Genomic DNA, 15,730 nt, shown 5'->3' on the forward strand with positions numbered 1-15,730 from the left:
AGACTGTCGCACAAAACTAGTGAAAACAGCCTATCTACAAGCACACAACGCCTCGCGATGCAAGGCGTTGTGTGCTTGTACTGTAGATCTGCTGTTTTCGCTAGTTTAGTACATTTTATAGATGATAAATACAAAATGAACGATAAGCTATAAATATTAGGTGCTGGGAGTGAAATAATGTAGGGGTGCCTCGGATTAAAAAAAAATATTTATGGGGTGCCCTGAGACAAAAAGGTTTGGGAACCCCTGGTGTACATTACCGATTTTAGGTGTGGATTTTCAACTGTCATATTTGTTCGTTATCATCCTCATAATTTCAATGCATGACCATGGTTAATTATACCATGGGGTCGCTCTAAAAGGACCAAACAGTCTCATGCCATTTAATAGCACATCTAAGATTTATTACTATGATCAAGCCTAATGACATGAATTCAATATTAGCATTCATCTTTCATTAGGCTACAGCTACAGTACGTCAAATGGACTAGCTGGAGGCAGCAGAGAAATTCAACCCGAGGCTGCATTGTATTATTGTAAGTAGATGCATTTACATAAAGCATGTAACTAATTTCTGCATGATTGGAAGAGATTAATCATGGCGTCACTTGCTTCACTTATTCGAGATTCTTCCACATTTATTCATTATTAAACGATAAAAAGGTACAGGGAAAGTAATAGGTGATTGTGTAAACTTATTTTGCTAAAGAAGCTGTGGGGGTGGACTCAAAACATGACGTTGTTGTCAGGTGGAAACCTTGTATCTCCAAGTTTCAAATGTGTACGTTCTTTAGCAAAGTAAAGCACACAACGCCTCGCGGTGCGAGGCGTTGTGTGCTTGTAGATCGGCTGTTTTCACTAGTTTGAATAATTTTGAAATGATAAATGCAAAACGAACGGTTTTGAACATACACAAGGTTTTCACCCGACAACGACGATGAGTAAAGATGATTATGGGAGGTGATCATTTAGTTATTGGGAGAAGAGGTGGGCAGCAACACTAAAAAGAGTGTACTATGATGTGGCCATTCAGCAGGGGTTCAAACTACATTACTGTGCTATTGCTCAGAGCAGGGGTGTCGCACCAAATTCTGGGCCCTGGGTAGGATTCACTGGGGGCCCACCATGAATGTTCTTCATAGGGGGAGGGGGTCTAACCCATTTAGACTGGGAACACGTTATTATGCCTTATTTTGTGCTTCTTTAACTATTGAAAAATAGCAGATATACAAGCTCGCAGCGCGGCACTCGGTAGAGCTGCAAGCTTGTAGATCTGTTGTTTTTGAAAAATCGATAGATAGATAGATAGATCCTTTATTATCCCAAGGGGGAAATTCAGTTGTCCAGTAGAAGCACAGCAGTATACAATTTACAAAGTTACAGAGACGTAAGAAAAGATAGATAAGAGGGAAAAAACAAAAAACCAAAACAAAGACAAGAGCAGTACAGTACCAATAAAGAGAAGGTGCATCAATAGAGGGGCGAATAATATATAAGTATATATACATAAAGTGTCTTGCAAAAGAGACCATAGCAGTCCAAATCGTGAACATTTGTGCAAAACTACCGTTATATGTTTCTATGTCAGTGTTGCTCAAACCTTTTCATGTGAAGGACCCCCAAAATGATATGTATTTGACCACGGACAACCCATTTCAAAATATTTAGTTCAAGGGACCCCCCCAGAAGCAAAAATTGAGTCACAAATGTTCACTTATAAAATACAAATACCCAAAGATTTGTACACATTTTCATGACTTTTCAAAAATAGCAGATCTACAAGCTCGCAGCGCTGTACTTGGTGCCGCCCTGTGAGCTTGTATATCTGCCATTTTTCAATAGCTAAAGTATGTAAAATAATTAAGGCCCCTCCACCTTGGGCCCTAGTAACTCAGTCCCACTTTCCCCCCCTTGTGACGCCCCTGGCTCAGAGATAACAAGAACGAGGAGAATGCATAAGTAACGCTTGCGATCAGGTGACCAATACTTGGAAACACTACTGTAGTGTAGTGTACAGCTCTAAATATGGAATCTGCATAATGGGTGTTAGGTATGATGCATCATGCACGCATGATACCACGATCAACCATGCGATTGCGTCACGGTGAGATCAAAGACTGTCATCACTCTCTATTTCAACAAGTCTGGGGGAGAAACGTATCTACATTCTAATCCACTCATATCATAGCATGAAGGAAGATACCAATTTATTCCTGATATCATGTGGAGATATACCAGGTTTGAGGTTTCTGCTGTAAGGGAAAACACACAGGATGCATTTCATGTAGCCGCTAAATAAAAACGGGATTTGCATGGCGTGTGTACAATGTACATTCAGTCCCATTGTTGTGTATCATCCTGCAATTCAACACCACAGAGAGAAGTCAGACAAACATGGTAAAGCTAATCCACAAACCCTCCTAGATTACTTTCTAATCCTCAATTTTTATGCTGACAGGGACACGAAGAAATGAAATTTGCATCCATCTGTTTTTTTTGGCCCATAGCGAAAAGAGGTGTAAGATTTGAGAGGTGGCCATTGCTCATCCATAAGATAAACACGAGGCTTCTGCAATCGAAGATAATAGCCCCCCCACCCAAAAAAAAGATTTTGATCTGACTCCGTGGGGGGACAGATAAGGGAGCACCTGGCAGCGTCTAGTCTTCTGTTCTGAATTCAATTATGAGAATGGGAGAGGAACAGAAAGACTTGAGAAGCCCGGGGGGTCATGTGGGAACGATGGATGCATGTGAGGTTTGGTTGTAGTCAGTGTTGATTTCGTCGACTAAAACTATGACGAAAAATGTTTGTCGACTGCATTTTTTTCACTGACGAAAACGACATAAAAACTAAGCTGTTAAGACTAAAACTAAGACAAAATATATTGTCAATTTTGTCAACAAAATAAAAAACTAGACTAAAACGTTAGGGAGGAGAAAGTCATTTTATGTTTGGTTGCTCTCAGGTGTTGCATGCTGAAAATAGCAGATCTACAAGCTCACAACGTGTCGCAGCGTGATGCGTTGTGAGCTTGTAGATTGGCTATTTTCAGCATGCAACCAAGTGTAAAATTTGTCATTACGATGCCATCAAGGCCTGCCAAAATACATTTTAGTTGACAAAATCAACTGTAGATTTAGTCAACTAAAATGTCATGATATTTAGTCCACTGAAATTAGACTAAAACTAAAACTATTCAGGTGACTAAATTATGACTAAAACTAAATTACATTTTATTCAAAAAACTATTACGAAAACTAAATCAAAATTTGCTGTCAAAAACAACACTGTATTGGACTTACTGTCGTACACATCATATCTGTCTGACTAGAGGGAACATGACAAGATTCCTTAGAACAGGAGAGAACAGGGACAAAGTCAAAACCACAATGAATTGACTTTAAAGTGTCACTTGAAGAAAAACACAAAATAGAGTTGTGTAGAAATTTTTCTTTTGTTCAAAAGTTCAATTCCTAGCAGTGGTTCCAAAACAGGCAATCAAAGAAAAGCTTCAAACCGATCAAATAAATGACTGTCATCGTAGTAGTGTTCACATTTCCAAGTATAAGCTTCCATCAAAGATACAGCCTCCATTGTCCCTTTTTGCACATTATTATGTTCACATCAAACTTCAATTGCTAAAATATTTACATCGGTGATCATATCAGATATTTGATGGAGGCTGTGGCCTACGGAAGTCAACCGCCATGCACATAGGGTGACCAGACGTCCCGGTTTGGCCGAGATTGTCCCGGTTTCAAGCTGCGTGTCCCGAGTCCTGACAAATATCTCTCAAACACTGATGCTGTACCGTATGTCCCGGTTTTTAACATTCACTACGAAATTGTAATTCACAACATTCACTACGAAAAAAATAATGGTAGGTGTTTTCAGTGATTGCATAGACGTTTATCATGTTCTTTTCATGAAAACATGCCCAGTTAACTGATCAGAAAACATGAACAAATCCATTGTGTGTCTGAATTCAACGCTGAGGCTGTTTGTCAGTCAGTCGCTGCCTATATACAACCCCTACAGTATGTTAGGCCTAGCCTGACTGCAAGCGTCAGACTCTATCACACACTTCGTTTTGGGAAGAGAGTCTGAGATTTCGGGCAGACATTCCACTTCTGGGGGGGCGGGCAGGGGGTGGTTTAAAAAAATGTTAAGTTGACTTGCTCTTAATTGCTCCCTCTGAACTTCAAAGGGCTTGTGAGCTGCTGTAATTGATTGAGCCATACAAGTGTCAATAGCTCGTTAGTCACTGAAAGCATCAAAGACTACAATCTGTTTGATGTCTGTAATAAGAGTGGAGGGGGGAATGTGTTTGAATACACACAGACTCGCCTGATTGGCTGAATGGTTTTGAACCAGGCCACCACCCACCACGTGCCCCAAGCCTATAGCCCTGATTGGCTCGCCCTCTCTGAGGGCTGGTGGAAAAAGCTTATTTAATGTGAAGGGCCAGACTATGTTAGGCCTACATGTGTATGTGCTCATGCACAAACGTTAGAGTATGGGCACGCCGCGCACGTGCATGGTGAATGTGTGCTAGTGATGCGCGGATGGCATGTTTGGCCGCAGTGCACTGCGGTGATCCGTGATGCGGGCGGATTTGGATCAATCAAATATAATTAAGTTAATAAAAAAGTTGAATCTCTTTCATACTGTAGAACCCCTCGTGCATATTGCAAAGTATAGGTAAGTTAAACTTCCCACTAACACACTGTGTGTGCTTGTCTCTCTCTCTCTCTCTCTCTCTCTCTCTCTCTCTCTCTCACCAGAAAACAATAATAATTTGACATATGGAAGATGCGGATGAGGATGGATGCGGATTTATGAATTGGATAAATATAATTAATGCGGTTGGATAATGGGTGGATAATTAATTTGCGCGGATGGATTCGGATGAACTCAAAAGCCTATCCGCGCACCACTAACGTGCACATTGCTCTGAGGGTCCCGGTTTTAGGGAACAGTGGTTCGTGTCCCGGTTAGATCAGCTGAATATATGGTAATCCAACATGCACAGTATCTTAGATTTGTGTAATATTTAGTTTTAGATTGGCATCTGACTGTATAAAGTCCATAAAGACAGGCCCATGTTCAGTGTCCCATCTTGAAGCAGGCGAACACTGTGCTGTCTGCAAATGTAATAATATGTCCATCCTGGTGATGGAGGTCCTCAGATGACCCTTATTTGCTGCACCCTTCATGTTAAGAAGTCCATAAACCATCAAACTACACTTTTTTTTAAGTTAAAATGTGAGGCTGTGTTGAGGGCAGACATTCCTTATCTTGTCTTGACAAAGGTCGGAGGACCTAAACATCGACAGATTAAAAACAGAGTAAGTTCAGGGTTAAAGTTGTATTTTCTTAATCAAGTTTATGGGAACTCCAACGTAGGCAATTCTTTTGGGTTTGCTGTCATCTAAAGGTTAGAACTCATGAAGGGCAAAGCCAGGCTTAGCTTGGCACACAGTGAAGTAAAAGTAATCATGCCAAATGCCAACTGATAGTCAAAAGTATTGTCAATAGACTTTTTCAGTCTGCAAGACTTACAGGCCTGTCCCCTACAAGTTAGATGTACGACAGAAACGCCCTGAGCCCTGTGAGGCGGGTCAGAGTGTTCGAGCCCCCATCACCGTGCATCTGACCATAACCTAATGAAGCTTGTATACCAACCAAAGAGTTAAATACGAACCCACATCTGTAAATATTTTGTGCCAGAGACTTCCATATGAGAACATTTGCGTTAAACATTTTAAAAATTATGAACATATTTTCAACAATTGAGTACCTGAGACGAGATTTTTATTAATACAAACTAGTCAATCCCATGTTAATGCATTCCTCCCTCATTTCGTTCAATTGTCGGTTTAAATGTTATCTGCTCCCTTTGTCTGCTGAATATTATACTGTTGTTCCACAAACTGTTGGAGATAGTGTTTTTCCACTTTTTATCTTATCTTTTGTCTTATAATTCCTAATATATATGAGTTAAGTAAAATTCAACAAAATGAGGGGGGAGTGCATTAAGAATTTAACAGATTAAAAACTTCTAGTTTGTGTTTTACAGTCTGGTAAATAAAAATAAAAATCTTTATTCAACATTTTAAAATATGAACTTGAACAGTTTTTCGTCTCAGGTATTCAATTGTTCAAGATTATCATTATCAAAATATAAATATATGTATATTTTGAAAATAACCAAACTATAAGCTCACAGTGTGGACCCCTGGGGGTCCTCGGAGTCTGACCCCACTTTGAGAACCACCGGTCTGTGGCGAGGACATCAGAGGACTCTCCCATTGTATTACAGAGACTACATTAGTTCCTTCGAGGAGAGCATTGTAACCACCAAAGTGGTACGCTGTTTTTCACATGCCCAGGATCAATGGAGCCATTATAACCCTGCTTGAACAGGAAGAAGAGGGCTTTAATGGCTCCGGACACTGAGGGGGGGCAAGGCTGTCCAGAAGGAGTTAAAAAATAAAAAGGCTCTGGTGGCAGCCAAAAGGAGAGTGTGTGGGGGTTTTGAAAGGATAACCGACTTTAAGCACTGCGGTGGAGGGCACCCTGTAACGTGTAAAGGAGCTGAACCTGTTCTTCAGCGGGTTTTGATCAGCCATCCCTCATGAGCTCAGCAGTGCAGCCTGGGTCATCCACACAACCCACCACCAGTGCACACAATATCCATCCTCTCCTCCTCCAGCTACTGCCTCCCATAGCAGTGGTGTAAAGCAGTGTTTCTCAACCCTTTTTCTGCATGGGCACACTTTTCATGTCCCAAGAATCCATGGGCACACCGACATAATACGGGGGTGTAAATATCGTCACTGTCGGGAAGAAACCTCGTAACTCCAAGTTTCAAATTTGTACGTTTCTTCGCAAAGTCTAAAGCCCTGCTTCATCATACAAGGCTGTCTCACAACAGTAGTGAAAACAGCCGATCTACAAGCACACGCGTTGTGTGCTTGTAGATCGGCTGTTTTCACTAGTTTAAATCATTTTTAAAATGATAAATACAATACTGGCTTTCAAGCAGTTTCAAGGGGCACACTTGACCCTTCTCAGGGGCACACCAAAGGTCCCCAGGCATAGTGGTTGAGAACTAAATAGATTTACTTAAGTACTGTACTTAAGTAGAATTTTGAGGTATTTGTACTTGAGCATTTCCAATTTCCAATACTTTTACTTCTACTCCGCTATATTTCGGATCCAAATATTGTACTTTTACTCCACTACATTTGGAAACTTTAGTTACTAACTTGGCAGTTATAAATTGTAATATAACAAAACATACCGGTACATTAACCACTTTAGCCCTATTTTAAACCTAGGCTATTTGAAAATAAACGATCTACAAGCTCACAATGCGTCGCGACGCGTTGTGAGCTTGTAGATCTGATCTAATCTGAAATATTTTGTACTTTTGGTAAAGTCAATTTGGATGCCAACACTTTCATACTTTCACTCAAGTACATTTTGAATTCCGGACTTTTACTTGTAACAGAGCATTTCTAAATTGCAATATTGATACTTTTACTTAAGTAAATATGAGTACTTTTCCCACCACTGTCTTATACGCAGCCCACTTCCCCAGCCCCTATCCCAGGTAGCAGCAGCTTCTCCGCCCTCGCAACCACAGCATGTCACCTACACCTGGAGACAGCCCATCACCCAACAACATCCTGATCATCACAACTATAGCCAGGGGAGGAAACAGGTCTCCAAAATCTGTATGAAAAGGGCCAACCCCCAACCTTCCATCACCATCCGTGGGGAGGAGCCGGGGAGGTAGAGGTAGTCTGGGATCACTTCACTTTTCGTGGTTGTGACCGGTCTGGAGCGGAAACCACAACACGTCATGTTGTAGTGCTCAAAGGATTACAATTTGCCGGAAAGATCAAACCGGATTCCGTTTTAACCCAAAATAATTCCCCTGCGCTCAAGGACATACTTTTAGGGGCCTACCTAATAAACTCCTTGATGCGGCGTAGTTTTGCTTTTGAAAAATGTGTTTGGGATATGCATCTTTTAGTCCAACTGTTAGCGACTGGCAAGACTACACTAGGCTACTCGAGCATTTTAATAGGGATTGGGGAAACAAACGGGGGGAACAAAATCAAAGCGACGCCGCTTCTTCTAGTGGTTTCCGCGCTTTAGGCGGAAACCAAACAGCATGTTGTGAATGAACACCAGGCTTTCCCCCAGAAAGCCTGGTAGGCGAGGTTAGGTAGAGGTGATGGACACCTACAAGTTCCTGGGACTATACACACAACGGTTCTCAACCTATGGGTGGGGACCCTCAGGGGGGTCTCCAAATTATTAACTTAATGTGCAACATTGTTTTCTCACTCAACAGTAAACAAACGAACCAAAATAAAGTTTAAGTGTATAGAGGGCACATTTCTAAAGAAATTGTGAAAATAGACGATCCACATGCTCACAAAGCATGTAGATCTGCTATTTTCATATTACGACTGTGTTATACAAAATGTTATGCCTCAACTCTTAGTGCTACCCAGCTCAATTATGATTATTTTGGGGGTCGCGGCCTGAAAAGGTTGAGAACCACTGCTCTACAACGAAGGGACAGAGCAAGGTGTTCCACCTGAGGAGGCTCAGGTCCCTCAATGATCCATTGCACGGTTCCCAAACCTTTTAGCTAAAGAGCCGAAAGAGAAAGTAGATGTTTGACTGCATGGGACACAAACAAGTGAAAATAGCAGATCTACAAGCTCACAACACGTTGCTTCGCACCGCAGTGTGAGCTTTTGGATTGTTCCATAGTTCTAAAATGTTAATTCTTTATTATTGTTCATGTTAGAAATTAGATTTTTAGATTTTATTTAATAAATACTTAAAATGTTGGTTTTAATTGATGAAAAGTTGTGAAGCTTGTTTTGCGTCACCTCTTTTTAATCTTTTTAAAAGCAAACTCTTCGCACCGACAAGGCGACAGGTGCGTCGAGGAGAAGACCAATGGTAGACCAACAATGGTCCAACGAACTGAAAAAGAAAAAAATTCTCACACACTGTCTTCAAATGCAAAGAAATATATGTTACAGCACCGTGTTGGCCTATTTAGATCTTCATCAGGCTATCTTTATGTTTTATGTTTACAAAAAGAAAAAATATATATATATATTTACCGGCGACTCATAAAAATTGTTCCGTGACACCAAGATGCTATCCTGATGAACTCCTCCCCTCCCCTCTATGAAGAGCTATAGTGGAGATGATGAGCATTCAGGCACAGACTCATCATCATCCCCCGGCACAAGGCAAGACAAAGCCACTTGAACAGTCCTTTGTGCAAGCAGCCATTAGGCTCCACAACCAAGACTGACCTCCGCACTGTACGTTCTGTTCTGTTCTGGCTGACTGACACTGTACATACTGTACTGTATATCAGTCTCATATTAGGACATATCCATTGTTGATATTCTGTATGTAGGGGCGTCACAGGAGGGGGGGGGGGGGGGGGGGGGAGTTGGATTGAGTTACTAGGGCCCAAGGCGGAGGGGCCTTAATTTTTTTATATACTTTAGCTATTGAAAAATAGCAGATCTACAAGTAGATCTGCTATTTTTGAAAAAGTCATGAAAATGTATGCAAATCTTTGAATATATGCGAACATGTGTAACTCAAATTTTTCTTCTGGGGTGGTCCCTGGAATTAAAATATTTTGAGACGGGGGTCCGTGGCAAATACATATCATTTTGTGGGTCCTTGACATGAAAAGGGTTGAGCACCACTGACAGAAACATTAGAAGGATTTGACATATTCAAAGATATTTTCACGACTTTTTCAAAAATAGTATATCTAAAAGCTCGTAGCTCGGCACTCGGTGCCGCGCTGTGAGCTTGTATATCTGCTATTTTTCAATAGTTAAAGCACACAATAATTGAAGTAAATCCTTGAACCCAGTGCCCAGAATTTGGTATGACACCCTGTCTGTATATACCGTACATTCATACCTGTAGAGGAGAAGTAGTAGTAGTAGTAAACAAAAAATAAAGAACAACCCAACTGGCACTCCAACATAACTTCTCCTACATTCAAAACCTCAGATCCCCTATGTAAAGATTTGGGAGAACATACAACAAAATATTTCTTGTGGTTGTTGTTGTTATTTACAGTACTAGAAGCTCGGCCGCCCTTCGGGCCGAGATATCTGTCTGTCTACGTCCATTTCATGCCCATATATGGAGATCTCTGTAGGACCCGTTTTGACCATCTGTTTGCCTGTGTCCATTTATGCTCATATATGGAGATATCTTTATCTGTCTGTATCCATTTTATGCCCATATATGGAGATCTCTGTATCTGTTTGTCTGTGTCCCTTTATTCCCATTATGGAGAATATCTGTCTGTGCCTCCGACTGTGTTGCAGACACAGTGCCGGTTCCCCCTTTAATGCAAACCCAGGGGCGTTATAGCGTCTTAGATAGTGGGGGGGATGACTTAGCCGCGTCCTCATGCACGCGCGCATAGCGCACGTGCACAAAAATGCGCGTGCACGTGCACGAAAATTATCGATTTTATGCGGTTCTGATCGTGTTTTATTCGGGTTTTCAAAGTTATTTTTTTTTTGCTAAATGTAACACAATCGGGAACGGCACACTACACTTTCCCTTTGCCTCTCCACATGCACCAGCCAGCAAGATATAGTCTATAGTAGATGGATTTCTTGGTACCAACAGACATACAACAATTCAGTTCCAAAAGCTTTTCAGTTAACTCTTACCATGCCACAGTGGTAGACTGACGTAAATGGGCCAAAAGCCGTCAGTGCCAATGACGTATTTTGACGTATATAATAAAAAATGATTATTTTCTTCTTTTTTTTTTTTTTTCATTTTTTTTTTCTTTCTTTTTTTAGATGTCAAAATGACCTGAGATCAGAGAGATGCTTTTCTCTGTTTGTGTGTTGGCTCCCTCGTTTAGCTGATTGAGAAAATGTGTGTCCATTCTAGTGGATGGACACTTTTTTGGATTCATTCAGCTCTATCTCTGGAACCATTTGTCTGATTGACAAAATTATTTTTGCCACTGAATCACAACAACTGTGTCTGTCTCTGTGGGGGAAAACATACAAAATCCTGGCACAGGGACTTTGGGGCCATTTTGGCCTGGCATGGAAAGTGTTAATCTACTTAGTTACTGTACACCACTGTCTACTACAGCAAGCATGATCGTTCCCAAACGTTTTAGCCCGTGAACCAAGAGAAACTAAACGTTAGGGGACCGGCGGGACCCAAAATAGTAATAGTGAAAATAGCGGATCTACAAGCTCACAACGAGTCGCTTCGCGCTGCGTTGTGAACTTCTAGATTGGCTATTTTCAGGACCCATACAATGTGTCCGCGACGCGACCCACGCATCGGTCCTGACCCCATTGTTTGGAAACAGTGGTTCTGGTTCTAGCCACTAGCCCAAACAGTGTAGACTACATTAGCCAGCACCCAGCAGCATAGCAATGGAAAAAAAAAACATCACAAGGATGCAACATCATACACCCTCGCCCAGGTGACCCAGCCGGGGTTGATCAAGTCCCGACTTACGTCCCAGTAGCTATCCACGATCAGTCCTATTAGGGAAAGACAGGGTCACTCAATGTGCTGCACCGGAACTACTCTGCCGGGATTGGGGGTACTATTCTGGCGCGGGGAAGAACTAGGCTCTATGGGTTGACTCCTGGCCAGGCTCCTCCTACGTCTCACCAGGTCCTCTCCTGCTCTCACCAGGTTCGTTGCACCAGACCCCAATCCAACCATTCCATTCAGCTGCTGCAGTTGAATGGCCCTCCTAAAGGCCTCACCGTGGATTTGTTGGGCTTCTTCCTCACGGAAGACACAGGCTGGGGCGCTAACCCAACCTGCTCCCGGGTATCCATCATTACTCTAACTCTAATATAGCCACGACTCACCAAGTGCCGAGTTAGGATGAGAGGAGCAGAGGACGATGTTTAATGCCTTTATAGCCTACTTGTCTTGGTGTTCTGTTTATATTCCTTTATGCCTGTGTTGTTAATCTCACCATGATTCCATGACGCACCTACGCACGGACGACAGAGAGGAGTTAAAAGGGGCGTCCTTTGAAAGCCATTTCCTCTCTTCACAGAATTGCATTTCAAAACAAGAGTCTTTATTTTAACGTTTTCATCTATACAATCGATCATTCAACATGTTTATTTTGAAATTGTCCAAAAAACGTGGGGGGGATGAGATCACGTTTTTATGAAAGTGGGGGTGTTCCGTCGTACTCACAATGAATGGTCCTGACGCGTCCCAAACCCCATTATACCTGTTGTCATAGTGTATATGGACACAGGCCATATGTTTGCCTGTGTCCATTTAAGCCCATATATGAACATCAGAACACGTCATACTGATGACATTCAATACCATGGCATTTCTTGTTGACTCATGTAGCGTACGTGATCTCAGAGCCTTTTATGATGTGATGTCACAATGAGTCAGCGCTTGCGCCGGTTTCCTCAGAAACAGCCTGATGTCAACAATCATACATTTATTTTCTGTGAATTGTGCGTGCGTGTCTGGTTTTGGAGCCACATCACTATCCGTCCCCTTCCTCTTGTTCCTGCGCTCGTAAGAAGCTTGCCTTTTTCTGGGCAACACGGTCCTTCCTCTGTGCCAAGGTTAACTTGGCACGGTTCCAACTCTTCTTTTTGAGGTCTTCCTTGGGTTTCTTTTCATGTACAGGATTCGCTCTGATTGCAGAATGTTCTTTTTTGTACATCTCTTCTACAGTGTCTGCTGTGACGCCGTTTTTGATGAAACGTGAAAATCGCTTCTTGTAGGCCTCCTCGTCCTCCTCCATCAGGTACGATATGTAGTCTGAGATGTTCATGCCCATGATGTGTTTGCGATGCAGTTCTGCATTGAAATCTTTGCTCTCTGCATCGTAACCAGGGAAACGCTTGAGGCTGTGAGGGATAGCAAGCCCACCATCAACAGCTCCCTTTAGTGCTCCAAACACCTTATTGCCTGTACTGGTTCTGGCTAGGCCTGCATCCAGGAAGCAGGTAAAGGCACCCGGCTGTCCATCAATGCTCTCCACATTGTATTCGTCACCCGTCACCTCCACCTGGCCCTCGTACACCTGATCTAGGCCAAACTTATTGAGCAGCCTCCGGGCCAGCAGCAAGCCAGTGCAGTATGCTGCAGCATAGTTTGTTAGGCCTACAGCAATCCCATATTTGCGCAGTTCGTGAGAGTACGCCGCAGCTACTATGTGGTCTCCCTCAATCTTGGCATAGGCAATCTGGCAGCAGATATCTCTGTTGGAGAACCTAACTGTGATGCGGTATTTGGGCGTGTTGTACTTGTTCTTCTCCTGAATGACCAGGCGCTTCCGGGCGAAGCAGTCCGTTTTGCCCTCTCGCCTCCTCCTGAACTTCACCTGGTACCTCTTGAAATATTGCTTGCTCATCACCACTTTAACAAACCCCATTTTCAAAGGTATATCACGTCCTCCTGGATCGACACGATTTCAATGCGCGGAAGCCGCTGACGAAGCCGCCTTTATAGATAGATGTCAGGTCGCACTTGTTGGTGGTGATGTCACCAAGAACGCTGTTCCCTCATTGGCTAAAGGCCCTTTTGTACTGTCGGACAGTTTTTTGACAACTAGAAAGCTGCAATTTTGACAACTAGAAAGATGCAATTGGAAATCAATTGCAAATGTGGTTGCCGTGACGTGAATTTCGCAAATGAATTTCGACGTACTATTTGAATTTTCCCCATTCTAGTCAATGGGGAAAGTTAATTCACTAATATGGCCATATCTACTGTACGTGCGAGTCCTTGTCCCTTTTATGCCCATATATGGATTATCCCTGATGTCATCAATATTGAGCCCATGTCATCCATTTCCAAATTTGGGAAAAGTTTCATTTTTAATTAGTCAATGGAGAAAATTAATTCACAAATAAATGTATATAAATTAAACTATATAACGTATCTGTTAGCAAAATGCACGAATGTGTGAACCGACGAAGCCGGTCGATTCTACCTATGCCACCAAAAATGTGGGAGGAGTAGCGCGGCAAAACTTAGGAGACAATGGAAGATAGAATAAAGTCGGACAAGTACTATGGTCTGGTTGCCCTACTTGTGCGCCAGCAGAGCAATACCGCTGTGTGACCTACCTTCAAGTGGCGCTGTTGAGCAGCCTAAGGCACAATGAAAAACATTTCTGACTAATAAAGTATTCAATCAATAATAATACAAAAAGATTGACCTGTTATTAATTTAAGGCAATTCATTGTATTGTTGTAATAAACTCTTTGACTTCAAATGGACCCATTCAGTTCTTTACAGTGCTCAGAGCATAATCTCATTTACACATTCTGGTAGTGTAGTTTATTCCACATTGGCGATAGAGACGGCACCCTGAGTCATATCTTAATGAAGATCACTAATCTCCATAAAAAAAGACCTTGCGCAGTGGAACTGATCAACTTAGCTGTAGCTATATTAATATGATATGATCTAGGTGCTGTGGTTAGACTAAGGTAATCACGATTTGATTAAGAAGTGCCCTAGCCACAGCCATAGCCCTTATTATCATGGGGTTAAATAAATATTAACATAAATGTCATACAATTAATAACATCATACTACTGTAATTTAATCGCCGAGAACAAAAACAGACACGGTTTTCATTATAGTTCGCTACTAAAGACACATCATAAACGCAAAGCCTTCTGCCAAGAGGGAAAACCCACACAATATGCTTCGTCTAAGATGTTACACATCATACCAATGTCCAGGGTGCAAGTGGACCATGAAATTAATACACACTGCGATAAATTATTCATGATTCTGCCCCCTTTTTATCCATTACATCTCAATGGAATCCTTGAGAGCATTCGCGTTGACAGTGCAGAACTGGACGCCGTGTTATTGCAATGCTCGTTTGTTTTACTTTGAACGTGGGCGCTAACAAGCTGCACAGGACGTGATGGATTAATTAGCAACGCAGATAATGACCCCTAAATCTGTGTGTCATTTAATTCTGCTCTCTCCACGCGCCACAAAGCCGCGAAATTCCCGCGTCCGTCTCGCCACAGAAGAACACCTCTTTTAACCCATTCAGAACACATTATTGTGTATTATTATTGTATGCTTTAACTACTGAAAGATAGCAGATACAAGCTGGTGCCGTGCTGCGAGCTTGTAGATCTGCCATTTTAGAAAAATCTTGAAAATTAGAATTTTGACCCGATTCTATAAGTGTCTTTTGAATCCTCCTAAGGTTTTTTTTAAAAACCTATGTTTCTATGTCAGCAATCTGGCCAGCCATTGTCAAAGAAAAAGTCCTTTTCACATAACTGGAGCTCAGTTAGTCTGTTCTTGAGAGACTATGTCAGTGGTTTTGTGAAGGACCCCCAAAAATTATATCAATTTGTCCACGAACTAGCCCCCATCTCAAAATATTTAGTTCCAGGGACCACCCAGAATCAAAATTTGAGTTACAAACGTTTGCTTTAAAATTACATATATTCAAAGATTTGCACACATTTTCAAGACTTTTTGAAAAATAGCAGATCTACAAGCTCGCAGCGCGGCACTCTGTATATCTGCTATTTTTCAATAGTTAAAGTATTCAATAATCCCAGGCCTAAATGGCTTAATTATACGCACACGCCAGTGCGTCTTCGGTATTGCCTCTCAATTGCACGTTTCCCCCAC

The 15,730-nt window shown here is 41.9% G+C and overlaps 1 protein-coding gene across 1 annotated transcript; it reads right to left on the reverse strand.

Annotated features, from left to right (window-relative positions):
• Nucleotides 1–12,590: 12,590 nt before the first annotated feature.
• On the reverse strand, nt 12,591–13,524 carry LOC308281400 (large ribosomal subunit protein uL18-like; the record flags this gene model as incomplete). The annotated part of the gene is made up of 1 exon (XM_080721568.1): nt 12,591–13,524. Exon 1 carries the CDS (start codon nt 13,485–13,487, stop codon nt 12,591–12,593), a length of 897 nt encoding a protein of 298 aa, XP_080577694.1. The 5' UTR covers nt 13,488–13,524.
• Between the last annotated feature and the right edge of the window lie 2,206 nt (nt 13,525–15,730).

Source organism: Nannobrachium achirus (genome assembly GCF_963921795.1).
Source record: "Nannobrachium achirus genome assembly, chromosome: 3".
NCBI lineage: Eukaryota > Metazoa > Chordata > Actinopteri > Myctophiformes > Myctophidae > Nannobrachium > Nannobrachium achirus.